The sequence below is a fragment of the Aulostomus chinensis genome, chromosome 10, assembly GCF_037954235.1.
Source record: "Aulostomus chinensis isolate RoL2024-O1b breed Wild chromosome 10, RoL_Achi_v1.0, whole genome shotgun sequence".
NCBI lineage: Eukaryota > Metazoa > Chordata > Actinopteri > Syngnathiformes > Aulostomidae > Aulostomus > Aulostomus chinensis.
In genome coordinates, this window is record NC_141329.1 from 18991501 (window position 1) to 19004752 (window position 13252).

At 43.3% G+C, this 13252-nt stretch overlaps 2 protein-coding genes and 1 non-coding gene across 3 annotated transcripts; 2 read left to right on the forward strand and 1 right to left on the reverse strand.

Annotated features, from left to right (window-relative positions):
- The first annotated feature begins 709 nt into the window (after nucleotides 1–709).
- Nucleotides 710–828, forward strand: LOC147254738 (5S ribosomal RNA). The gene has a single exon (XR_015118322.1). It is a non-coding gene; the product is annotated as a 5S ribosomal RNA (ribosomal RNA).
- A 417-nt stretch (nucleotides 829–1245) lies between these two features.
- On the reverse strand, nucleotides 1246–7788 carry qpctla (glutaminyl-peptide cyclotransferase-like a). Its single transcript, XM_086216277.1, has 7 exons — nucleotides 6830–7788; nucleotides 5672–5818; nucleotides 5300–5593; nucleotides 4641–4802; nucleotides 4354–4453; nucleotides 4158–4274; nucleotides 1246–2116 (listed from the first exon to the last, which is right to left on the reverse strand). The coding sequence occupies exons 1-7, from the start codon at nucleotides 7034–7036 to the stop codon at nucleotides 1971–1973; spliced, it is 1173 nt and encodes a 390-aa protein (XP_086072403.1). The 5' UTR covers nucleotides 7037–7788; the 3' UTR covers nucleotides 1246–1970.
- Nucleotides 7789–8527: 739 nt separating this feature from the next.
- Nucleotides 8528–12790, forward strand: LOC147254740 (ribonucleoside-diphosphate reductase large subunit). Its single transcript, XM_086216276.1, has 4 exons — nucleotides 8528–8702; nucleotides 9932–11913; nucleotides 12182–12370; nucleotides 12454–12790. Exons 1-4 carry the CDS (start codon nucleotides 8684–8686, stop codon nucleotides 12643–12645), a joined length of 2382 nt encoding a protein of 793 aa, XP_086072402.1. The 5' UTR covers nucleotides 8528–8683; the 3' UTR covers nucleotides 12646–12790.
- The last annotated feature ends 462 nt before the right edge of the window (nucleotides 12791–13252 follow it).

The following is a 13252-nucleotide window of genomic DNA, read 5'->3' on the forward strand; positions in this document are numbered from 1 at the left end:
ATTAAAAGTAATCTTGAAGTATCTATATGACTGTGCAGATCATGGGTGGAAATACTTTTTTAGGAATTATATGAATGGAATTGGTAAATGTGAGGAATACAGTCTTTTGATGGGATATAAGAAACACAGAATAACGAGAAAGAAATATATATGAGAAAGATATAAGAAAAGTAAAAGTGGATACTCTAAATTGACCGTAGGTGTGACTGTGAGGTTGAATGGTTGTCTGTCTATATGTGTTGGCCCTGCGATGGACAAGCAACCTGTCCAGAGTGAACCCCTCCTCTCACCTTAAGGCTGCTGGAATAAGCTCCAGCCCCCCCGACCTTTCACTGGATAAAGGGGAGTAAATGGATGGATAGGTGTGAGGAAACCAGGTGCTGTAAGCTTTTTTCACTTCAGTGGGCGGAAAGGGCAGCGTTGAGGACCTGGGGACCCGCTTGAGCTGGCCTCAGGGAAAAGAAGCTCCCCGCAGCCTGTAAATTGAATGTCAAGCAGCGTGTATGCGCAGAAATCTTTCAAAAATGTGAAGGAGACAAATGGCAGATGCAGTACTTTGCTGTGGATGAGATAAACATACTCCACTTTGCATCGCCAAGGAGGAATATTTGAACCTTGAAGGGACCCCGACGCTCTGGCGCGTCATGACCACCGCGACCAGGTCAAGTGAGCGAAATGCATATAAGGCCCGCAGGAGTGGCAGACCTCCGCTTACGGCCATACCACTCTGAACCCGCCCGATCTCGTCTGATCTCGGAAGCTAAGCAGGGTCGGGCCTGGTTAGTACTTGGATGGGAGACCGCCTGGGAATACCAGGTGCTGTAAGCTTTTTTCACTTCTGACCTTAAACACCCTTAAACACAGTGCTGCTGCATGTTCAGTGGGAGACACAATCAGGTGAAATAGTAGGATGACCAAAATAATATTTTGTAAATTCATTAAAAAGTAAAAGTAAAAACACAAATAGCTGGTTCAGTTCTTCTGGAAAACAGTTTCAACAACCCAGACTAAATCTACTCATTCTGTAATGCACACGGAAGATTTATGCTGGATTTGAGCTTGATATTTTTAGCTTGAAAATGTATTCACGACCTGTGAGCTTTGGCTCAGTTACTTGGCACCTTTGTACCTGTTAGACTGCAGGAAATGGCAGCTTGTATTCCGATAGGCCAAAGGCATTCAACACCAACATTCATACATGGCAGTCACATGGGTTTAGAGAGGAACTATTTCTTAAGGCCAGGACAAACCTTCTCACTCACCCTTTAACAAATAATCCCAACATAACATCGTTGACCCTCAATTTATTAATCAGCAGGGCAAATAAGACAGGATCGCTATAATGTTGTTGTATGTTCAGTATTTAGAATTAACTGAATTTATTTTCTGTTGCCACTATTGTCCATTGCACACTTAACACGGTGTAAAAGTGCGAACACAGACAAAATGTGCAGTATAGTCACATGATGAAGTTGATGATAAACAACATGTTGTAAGGCAAATAGCTGGTTCACTCAAGTGATGGTTAAGAGAGCTCTCAAAACACAAAATATTTGTGGGTCAGCTGGAAAGAGCAACAACTGATGACATGGGTGCATCTCAACATGGGATAAGGCGGTTGTTTTTCACAGGACTAAAGCAGCTTCGCAGAGTGTTCCTCAGTTACCACAGTCTCAGGGAGTTCAATAAATATTCTCATGAAGACTCTTTATATCTCACGTCCACACAATTGGTCAACAGTCTCCTGCTTGTCCAGCAGGTGAAACCATAGTAACAGGACACTCCAGCCAGGTTGAGTCTTTGGTAAAAATCAGCTGGCATCCAAATATACAGACAAATATTCACCTGGCTACTCTCAAGAATTTTAGAACCCTTGCTCTTCATTGAGGATTCAGCATTGTGATAGATAGACAGCGTGGGGCTCTTCGGGGGACTGCTGGTGGATACATGTTCATGTTTGTGTTGGGGTTTCAAAAGCCCAAGTATTCTGCCAGAAACACAGCCATGATCTTGGTCAGATTCTCCACTGTTGGCCGGTGCATGTTCTCCTCTGTGTCATCAAGCTTATGCCAGAACTGGGGGAAAGGCGTGGCGATGACATGCAACACAGGCACACCTGTAGCAGATAAGGAGGGAGAGGGAGGAAGCACATATAAGTACAACAGCTTGACGTCATCAATAGGTTGAAGTGCATCCTTTCCAAAAACAAAAAACAAAACAGAGAGCCTCTTTAGTGATAAGATCACTTCCTTATTTTTTTTAAGTCTAGGTGTAATTTCACCCCACAGCCATAAACTGCACCTGAGCTGTGTCAGGGTGCAGCACTCTGGACAAGCAGTTTTATAAATCAAACAGTATAAAAGGCTTTTATTTTGAAGGTGCGTTCAGGGAAAGGACGTAATCACCCTCGTAGAGCAGTGAGCTGCACAGCCGCCGACAAAACTTTCCTTCTCCCCCCCCTTTTTTTTTAAAAACCCTGACACACCTGTGTGTTTCGCCTGTAAATACGTTTTTTTGTTGGGAGAGTGTCTTATTGTGCTACTCTGAGTGTGAAGTGGATGCACGAAGTAAGTGTCGTTTCAATGTTGTGTTTACTGCGACGCAGCTCGCTAACACTCGTGTACGTTTCACCGCCGATAGGTAACGAATCCTTTGTTTAGTATCGTTTATTAGTAGCCTATAATGTGAATGCTGATGTTTGTGAGTGGTCAGAGTTTCCAGTGAGTTAGCAGTTGGTAACTCGATGTAGTTCATGTGGTTGATTACTCAGCAGGGACCGACAGGCGCGTCATGTGCCAGTGTAATACCTGGTTTAGCCAGTAGACGGAGCTATTGAACCAGTTGACCTATTATGCTAATAAGTATTTATTTGAGCCGTGCCATTATTACTGTTGCACACGAACAGGAGAGTTGTGTATATTTTCTAGTGCTTATGTGAACACATTTATTATTTTGGAGATGATGGTGTGTAATGTGATTTATTATCATTGTTCCAGAACTGTGACAACGCTGAGTGTTCAATAAATCACAGCGGTCATCAGATCTGCTGGCAAAAAAGACATCCTGTCATGATTCCTGTGCCTTGACCAACACCACATCTTGTTTGCTGTGTAACTCCAAACGAACTGGCATTAATCACTACCTCAAACACGGACTATTTATGAACTGGAACATATAAACAATATTTGGCATGTCACCTTGGAGATGATGTCGGCTGATCATGTTTGTATGAGGTGTGCTCCTAGACAGATTTACATGTCTAAATGTTTGGTTTGTTGTTGATTAGTGATGAGATCACACTGAGCTTTGATGGTAGATGGCACAGCAGTGGCGAGGAGAAAGTTGACAACTATCTGGTTTGCCTGCCAAGCCCTGGAGTAGTCAAAGTGCAGGTTTTAGAAGTCACAGAGACAAAGAAGAAACAAAATTTTTTTTTTTTTTATAGGCCATGAGTTATAACTTGTTCTATATTTTTGGACAAATTAAAACAAGTTATATCTAATGGCTACAAATTTAATAAAATTGAGGCAACAAGTTATATCTTATAAAAAGTAAAACAAATGTATTTTTCCCCCTTTTTCTCTTTACGGCCACTCAGGGCTCCTCATGTTGTTCAGAAAGGACTGTAGGTCGTGCTGTAGCCAATCAAGACCGTAAATCAACTGATCAGGGTCCAACCCTTGGTCTCATTTATGATTTTAGAACAGCAGCAGCAACAGATCTAGCTACTCTAAAACTGCTGTAGGGACCAAAGCAAAAGTTGAGCCAGAAAGAAATTGGGGATCTGAAACTTTGTAAAAGCAAAGGAGGAGTGATCTGTTTTATAAGAAGACTGATCAGAGATCAGCCTCAGGCTGTCACATGGAGGAACACTGTTTGGTGATTTATACAGAATTACTTATCACATGAGCTCTGTGTTTCAAAATGTAACGTGAACAAGATCCCTTGAGACTATAGTCCCTAGAAATATATATATATATATATATATATATATATATATATATATATATATAATGTGTGTGTGTGTGTGTATATATTTAAAAAAATTAAATAAAATGTGTCATCTGCAAGTTAGCAAGCACCTGCAAGAGATGGGACCAATGAGAGGATACTGACCAACCTGCAGCAATGCGCAGCTCTGTCCGTCTGTAACTCACCTCTATGGAGGAAGGGGATGTGGTCGTCCTGTACGGGCCCGAGGTACACGTCCTTCCTGAAGTAGGTCTGCTCTGAGGGGTGGGATGTCAGCAGACCCTGTCGATGGAGCCTCTTTTCTAAAGGGTGAAAGCAGATTAGGGTGAGCAGACTTTAAAATATTCACATGAAAGCTTGGCTGGAGCTCGTGGAGATCACCTGCAGCGATCAGACGGTCAAACCAGCGGGCCGTGTTATCAAAGTGATTAGCAATCAGTGGATCAGGACCACCCAGAAGATCAAGCAACACAAACAGGTCCTGCAGAGAAGCCGGCAAAAAACAGAATTCTTGTTATATTTTTACACAGTAAAAATGACAGAGATAAACAACACATAAGAGCCAATGTGAGGGTGTCAACTTCTCCTAAATGACTGTCCAGGTCAGGAGGATCAGCCGCTTCATATGAGAGAAAGTGGTGGTTTCTGGATGAGAGCATGACCCTCACCACAGCCTGAAGCATAGTTGTGTGTGTGGCGCTGGCAGGGTGAGGTGTGTTGGCCATGCGCTCAGCCAGGTGACGAGAGCCGTACAGCGAGTCTGTGGCGGTCCATTCTTCAAATGACTCCTCCCCATCAAAAAACACGAGCTGAAGTGACACTGGAAGTTTCTAGAGGAAGAAAAAAAAAGGGAACAAGGTGAGAACAAAAAGTAGCGACAAAGACTTATCTGTCTGCAGCTTTGTCGCAGTGTGTGTGTGTGTGTGTGTGTGTGTGTGTGTGAGAATTCCTTACTAAACAAATCACAGCCTCTACTAAGATACAGATGCCTGCTGTACTCAGCATTTTGCATGCTGTGCTGCAGCCACTGAGGCCCAGAGATGAAAGAAGGAAAAAAGGAGTGCAACTGCTTCAATCGGCATCTCGGGCTGTTTATCAATCCCAGAAATAGAAAGAACACAGACGAGCATCGGACAGTAAAGAAAGGAATTTGTCAGCGGTTGACAGTTAAGGTTTCGGCTGTCACAGGTGATTGGGGAACCACTCATCCGACACTTTGTTCACTAGTTCACCAGTGTAGATTAGTCTAGTCTAGATCTTTACCATTTCCTTTGGCTTGATGGGAACTCAACTTTCTAATATTGTGTCATAACAGCAGCACACACACCTGCTGTTTGAAGGCTCTAAGCTGGTCATCCAGAGATGTTACAAGCTCTAGGATCATAGCGCAGGGCACTGCTGAGTCGCTGGCCCCTAGAAACACCCTCTCTGGGGCCCTGGGATCTGGAGGCAGGGCCTTGGAGTCATAATGGCAGGTGAGAAGCAGCCTCCGGGGAGCTGAAGTGTCTAAGGTGGCAATGATGTTGGTGAAAGTGACCTGTCCACGAGGGGTTGGAGACTGGAAGGAGTCTAGGTCAATGTCCCAGCCAGCGGTCAAAGAGGACAATGTGGAGGTGATGTGCTGGAGAGGAGTAAAGACGTGAATTAGAAATGAGAGATGGGGGACAATGACAGATTGAGTTCAGGAGGAGGAGGTTACCTGCTGCACAGCCAGGCTGCCTTGTGTCCCTGGAAGCCTCTCTATTAGGATGGGCCTCAGGTGAGTCTCCCATAGGCGAGTCCCATCCACCTGAGATGCCAAGCGGCGGATCTGAGCCGGAGAACATTTACTAGGTTTGTGGGACAACTGGAGAGGAGACATCCATGAATTAAATACGAGCAAAAACTTTAACAACAACATACAAAAAGAGATGGAAGGATCTGTCCTCTTTACAGGCTTTAGTGGGACAGCAGAAGCCTTGTGTTCAAGGAAGGATGCATTTTTAGTTCATGTGTCCATCTGTCAGTGAAATAAGAAAAAATGACCAGATTTTCAAAAATCCAGTTGTATTGTTTAATGTATTTCTATCAATCAAATTCTGGTTCTTAAATGTTTTTGCTGTATTTACCAAAATGTGTGTAGACTGGGAGGAGGGATCCTTGGAGAGCCTCTGGAGTCACATCATTTTTGTGTGTGTTTTCTTTTTCCTGAAGCTTAAATTAAAACATTTAAAATAACAGTCCGGGGAGAAACAAGCCATTTGTTTAAGTGTGAAATGAGTCATGTGACCAGTGGGAAACGACACACCTGTCCTGATTATCTGGCTTTTTACTGTAAACACATTCAAATTTAAAGTTCACGTGTCAGTGTAATTACTAAATAGGGCTGGACGATATGGAAAAAAAAATTAATGACATATTTAGATCTTCTTTTTCAATTATATTTAAATATATAATCATGATATCTGCTTGGGTTTGGAATATCACAATGCCAGTAAACCCAAATTTTGTCCACTTCATGATGTGGATCCTTCATGGTGATGAAAAAATGAAAACCAATTTTCACCTCTTTCCAGAGTTAATTGTTAGAAATCACATATTACCCCCCCCCCCCCCCTTTTTAAATCAGTGGTTTATACAGCATAACTGTGTAGCATAAGCATCCATTAAAAAAAAAACAATCAAAAATGCAACTGGATGCAAAAGTCCCAGTTAGAAACTATGAGCTGTATATTCCTAAAATCCATTGACTATGTTATGTCTGGTCATTCGCATTTGTCACAACACATATCGAACCCTCCAAGTTGTGGTTGAAGCATCTTAACACGATCCAAGTACCCAGCACACACATTCAGAGATATACTGACAATATTCTTACTCTGTCTCTGGTCAGATCTGCAGCTGGTATTCGGTTCCCATGTCCGCTGGTCGTGTCGTTGGACAGGTAGACCCCCAACACCACCGCGAGCACCAGAGCCCCAAGGAGGCAGAACAGCAGTACCCGGGCCCAGGGTAGCCGCAGTCGGTCATAGCCGCTGCTGGAGCTTTGCTGCAGTGGCTTGTAGCGGCGACTAGACTTTGACATGACAGGAGTCTCACTAGTGTCCCTTAAGCTCTAAAAGCGACGTGGAGCATGAAGGAGGGACGTGCACTGACAGGAAGCGGGGAACCAGATTTACGCCGTACCACATTTGCCTGCTCCGACACTTTAGTCCGTCATGTAAGTCGCGAGTAAGAGTCTGACAGTTGTCGTCCCCATCTTTAGAATCCCACTTCTCATCGTGTTTGTTTAAGGAACATTTTCTGTATCGTATCTACGTTCACAGAAACGTGTCAAAGAGCCGTAGGTGACATCGTTTTAGCGACCAGGAACTTTTAGCGACGAGTCGTGTTGAACTAATTCCTTTGATACGACAGAACCGAAGCAATGAAAACAAAACTCATGAGTTACAACATTCCCGATACAAAATGAAAAATCGTAAGCTTTGTTGCAGAACATCTTCGTATCCTGAATGGCATTTCTTCTTCTACGCTTAGATTGTTGAAAAACCGGTGTGCAGAGCGCCAGCGCCACCTAGGCCGGGAGTGGCGCTTCGGAAATGGTCACACGAAGACGGAAAAAGTTCCAAGAAGTTGCAATTTGAAATAGAAATTTAATTTTAAAAAATGCAATTACATGATAAATTGTATGGTACAATCAACCTTTAAAAAGCACTGCAACCCACTTTTAAAATAAATGCCAAAATTAACAGGAGAGTATTACTTTTTATATAAACGTACTACTGTCCTGCATTTACTGTCCAACCAAATTTCTTCCATCATTCTTTCCACTGCTGGATGAACTCTGGGGCCAAATGTCTCTGCGATCAAAATTCCGTATCCTAATTACCACATCTGTTGCTTTCATTGCCTACAGTTTTGATTGCTAGTTTGTACAAATAAAGCAGATTAATGTTAATGAAATTGTAAAGGTAGCACTCTTTACTCAAATGTGCAGCAATGTTACTGTTTAAACATGAATCATCTTGTTTTAAAGCCGTTTCATTTGATATGATCATGACATGGTCTAAGACTTCTATGTATCGTCTTCTAAATACATCACTACTTTAGCCACTTGCACAGACACAGATATCGATGGTAGCAGACATCAATAGTAGTAGTAGTAGTAGTAGTAGTTTGAGACATCAAACTATAAATGAAATTGCCCTGATAATTTTCTTATTTTTGTATGACACAATAAAGACTCACTAAACCAAATAGCTCAATCAAGGCTTAGCAGGTAATCAAATTGTCATTTCGAGACAACAGTGTTTTATACAGTCAAATATTAAATAAGGGGGACTAAGAACGTTGGAATACATTCCATCATTACATGATGAAACAACACGGATATTTGACCTACTTTTCTGGGTCCCGCCATTTATTTTCGTACGCAACAGTGAGCGGAAGAGGAAGTTAGTCTGCGTAGCTGTGATTGGTCACTTACTTTTCACTCCCGTCTTCTCTCGCTGCTGATTGGTCCAAACGTCCGTTCCTCCCTACGCTCAAGGGTTACGTCGTACGTACATATATAAGCTTAGCGGGTCAGTCGAGGAACATTCGCGCTTCCTGGTCACTTTGTCAGAGGATACCTCGTTCAGCTGCACTATCTTGGACCGTGGAAAGATTGAACTTGAAGCCAGGGAGCTGTTGCTGCTTTCTGAAGGGACGAGTCACTTCACACGGTTCCAGTATGCATGTCATCAAGAGAGGTGAGCGCCTGTTACCTACTCAGATTGGCTGAAGCATGTCCAGGCCTCAGCCAGTTTCAGCGGCGATATTGTCAGTAATATAAATGAACTGATATTTAGGAGGTGGCAGGAGTTTTCTCAGACTGATTGTGGCTTTTACATTATGAAACTTCATCCAGACGGTACGCACACATCAAGTTTAAGTCTGTGAAGCAACATGACAACTGAGCTAGTAACCAGCATCCTACTTGCATAGAGGGCTGCAGCTAACGGCGGTTTACCAGCTTTAATAACGCAAAAAAGGCAGTAAACTAAGGGTTTAATGTGTCTGTAATCAAAATGGTGACATGACTATCCAATTAATTGTATTGTTTCTGAGTTAGTCGGGTCAGTTTTAATGATTCTGACAGCCATAAGCCTTTGTCATAGTTGGCGCCAAAATGCAAAGTTACACAAACACCTGATTTGCCGCCCAGTTGGAGGAGCGTTTCATAAACTGTTTACGTAATTTATGGACAGGAAGGTTGACTTTGTGTGGACAATTTAAGACTCCCGGGACAATTCCAACTTGAATGGCCATAATTTGTATTTCATTGTAAAGCTGCAACAGATGTTTTTGGTTCAATGATTAACAATTAGTCATGTAATAGGAAAACTTTCGTGACGTATGGTATATTTGAGTTGTAGTTAAGGTTTTTATTTTGAAGGAAGGATCAATATTTGTGTACTGAAATGTTATCCATCATTTACATTTTGTACCATTTACAACGTCAGTGCAAATGCATATTAGAATGCTGTTTTGTCCTTGTCGCCTCAGCTTGATGCAGCGCGACAAACAGGAAGAATGACACAAGAGTAAAGGAATTCTATAAACGATGACATTAGAGTTGCAAAATTAAGCTTCATATTGAAATCACAATGTGAGCGATTTTTAAAATATCCAAAAATACATTACAATTTAAGCTTTGTGGTGATCCAGAGGTACCTCTTCCTGCCAGTATTTTTCAGGGGTTTCATTTTTATTAAAAACAAAACATGACGTTGTCCTCAAATTGTGAGGCAATAAAAAAAGTTCTTTCTGCGTCATGTTTTTTCTTTTTTTTGTGTTTTTCAGCCTTAAGCCTCATCAGATGTTACTAAATATATTTGGTTTTAAAATACAAATTATAAATTGTTCATCAGCAGATATTACTCTAGTTGGGTAAATTGAAAATGTGTGTTTTTTTTTTTTTTTTTTTTTCCACCTTCAGATGGACGCCAGGAGCGTGTCATGTTCGATAAAATCACCTCTCGCATCCAGAAACTTTGCTACGGACTCAACTCCGACTTTGTGGATCCAGCTCAGATTACGATGAAGGTGATCCAGGGTTTGTATAGCGGCGTCACCACCGTTGAACTTGATACGCTAGCGGCAGAGATCGCCGCCACTCTCACCACTAAACACCCCGACTATGCCATCCTTGCTGCACGTATTGCTGTCTCAAACCTCCACAAAGAGACCAAGAAGGTGTTCAGTGAAGTGATGGAGGATCTGTACAACTATGTAAATCCTCTGAACGAGCGCCACTCCCCCATGATCTCCAAGGAGACACTAGACATTGTTCTTGAGCACAAAGACCGCCTCAACTCAGCCATCATTTACGACCGAGACTTCTCCTATAACTTCTTTGGGTTCAAAACTCTGGAGCGATCGTACCTGCTGAAGATTAATGGCAAAGTAGCCGAGCGGCCCCAGCACATGCTCATGAGAGTAGCTGTTGGAATCCACAGAATGGACATCGATGCTGCCATTGAGACGTACAACCTGCTGTCAGAGAAGTGGTTCACACACGCCTCGCCAACACTCTTCAACGCAGGCACCAACAGGCCACAACTGTCCAGCTGCTTCCTGCTCGCCATGAAGGACGACAGCATTGAAGGCATCTATGACACACTGAAGCAGTGTGCCCTCATCTCCAAGTCAGCAGGAGGTATTGGTGTGGCTGTCAGCTGTATCAGATCCACCGGGAGCTACATTGCTGGCACCAATGGCAATTCCAATGGTTTGGTCCCCATGCTTAGAGTTTACAACAACACAGCACGATATGTTGACCAGGGGGGCAACAAGAGACCAGGCGCCTTCGCCATGTACCTGGAGCCTTGGCACTTTGATGTGTTTGACTTCCTGGAGCTGAAGAAGAATACTGGGAAGGAGGAGCAAAGAGCCAGAGACCTTTTCTATGCCCTGTGGATCCCCGACCTCTTCATGAAGAGGGTCGAGAGCAATGGAGACTGGTCTCTTATGTGTCCTAGCGAGTGTCCTGGGCTGGATGAGTGTTGGGGGGAGGAGTTTGAGGCACTCTACACCAAGTATGAGAAGGAGGGCAGGGTTAAGAGAGTGGTGCAAGCTCAGCAGCTGTGGTACGCCATCATCGAGTCCCAGACAGAAACTGGCACACCATATATGCTGTACAAAGATGCCTGCAACAGGAAGAGTAACCAGCAGAACCTGGGCACCATCAAATGTAGTAACCTCTGCACGGAAATCGTCGAGTACAGCAGCCAGGATGAGGTAGCGGTGTGTAACCTGGCCTCCATCGCTCTCAACATGTACATCACCCCTGAACGAACGTATGACTTTAAGAAACTGGCGTACGTGACCAAAGTAATAGTGAAGAACCTGAACAAGATCATTGACATTAACTTCTACCCAGTGCCTGAAGCGGAAAACTCCAACAAACGCCACAGGCCAATCGGGATTGGTGTCCAGGGTTTGGCAGACGCCTTCATCATGATGCGTTACCCCTTTGAAAGCCCGGAGGCTCAACTGCTCAACATCCAGATTTTTGAGACCATCTACTATGCTGCCCTGGAGGCCAGCTGTGAGCTCGCTGCTGAGCTCGGTGCCTACGAGACGTACCCAGGCTCTCCTGTCAGCAAGGGCATCCTTCAGTACGACATGTGGGACAAGACACCGACAGACCTGTGGGACTGGAAGCTGCTGAAGGAGAAGATCGCCAAACATGGTGTTAGAAACAGTCTGCTGTTGGCCCCGATGCCCACTGCCTCCACGGCCCAGATCCTGGGCAACAACGAGTCCATTGAGGCCTACACCAGCAACATCTACACCCGAAGGGTTCTCTCTGGGGAGTTTCAGATCGTCAACCCTCACCTGCTCAAAGACATGACAGAGAGAGGTCTCTGGAGCGAGGACATGAAGAACAAGCTGATCGCTCACAATGGTTCCATTCAGGTAACTGCTACATTCATCTGTTTGTTTTATTGTTTCCTTCTTTTTGAAGGACAAGCATGAGAAACGTTCATCCACATAACAGCTGGTGATTAACGACATGCATCAGTTTGTAAAACTTGCAGTAAGAAAACATGCACCTAATGTCTTTCAGGTGAATAAACATTTCCATCACTGAATATTCAGCTGCCCACTGACTGTCCTGGTTCCTCACATTTCATCAACTACAAATGGGATCATTTTTGCATTTCTTATTGTGTTCCATCTCCAGGATATTGCTGAGATTCCAGATGATCTGAAGAAACTGTATAAAACTGTGTGGGAAATTTCCCAGAAGACAATACTCAAGATGGCCGCTGACCGAGGCGCCTTCATCGACCAAAGCCAGTCTCTTAACATCCACATCGCGGAGCCCAACTACGGCAAACTGACTAGTATGCACTTTTACGGCTGGAAACAAGTAAGTGCGGACCAATGAGGCTGGATAAAACGCAGACTGTACTCTATTCTTGTTGTTAACTGCTGTCCTCCATCTCCTCACAGGGTCTGAAGACGGGAATGTACTACCTGAGGACAAAGCCCGCCGCCAACCCCATCCAGTTCACTCTCAACAAGGAGAGTCTCAAGGAGCCACAGACGAACAAACCCTCTGAGCAGGAGATCAAAGAGCGCAACACGGCTGCCATGGTGTGTTCCCTGGAGAACAGAGACGATTGCCTTATGTGCGGATCTTAAATGATTGTATTCAGGCTGTCAATCCCTCTGGGATGTTCCGAATGTTAACAAGCTCTTCCATCGCAGAACCTCAGCAGTTTTATTGGTGTGAAGGGCAAAATGTGTATCACTAATATAAATAAATTCTTTGAACTAGGGCTTAAAACACATGTACATAAGTATTTTATGTTTTGGAAAACATTTTGTTACGGAAAAAGTTTTATAAGCAAGTTTTGAGGGCTCACACATCTACACTGAAACATGGATTTAAATTATAAACAAATAACTATCTTGAAAAAAGATGAAGACTGCTTACATTTGGGACTTGACCGTTTTTGGGGGGTGTCAGGACTGATATTGGGAAGTATAATATTTAGATTATCTGTGTACAACTTTTTTTTTACATTGGCATATTTGACAAACTTAAAAGTAGATGCCCCAGGTATAGCAATCAGCTCATAGCACAGACGTCAGGCACAAATTTGATTCATTGTTCACAAGAATTTCTTTTTGAATAATTTATGCATGTCATTGTAATGAGGATTTAGGCAGGCTTCCTGTGTGCAATAAATCTTTTTAAACTCTGCTGAATAGAATGATTAAATAAAAAAAAAAAAGATATTGGCAA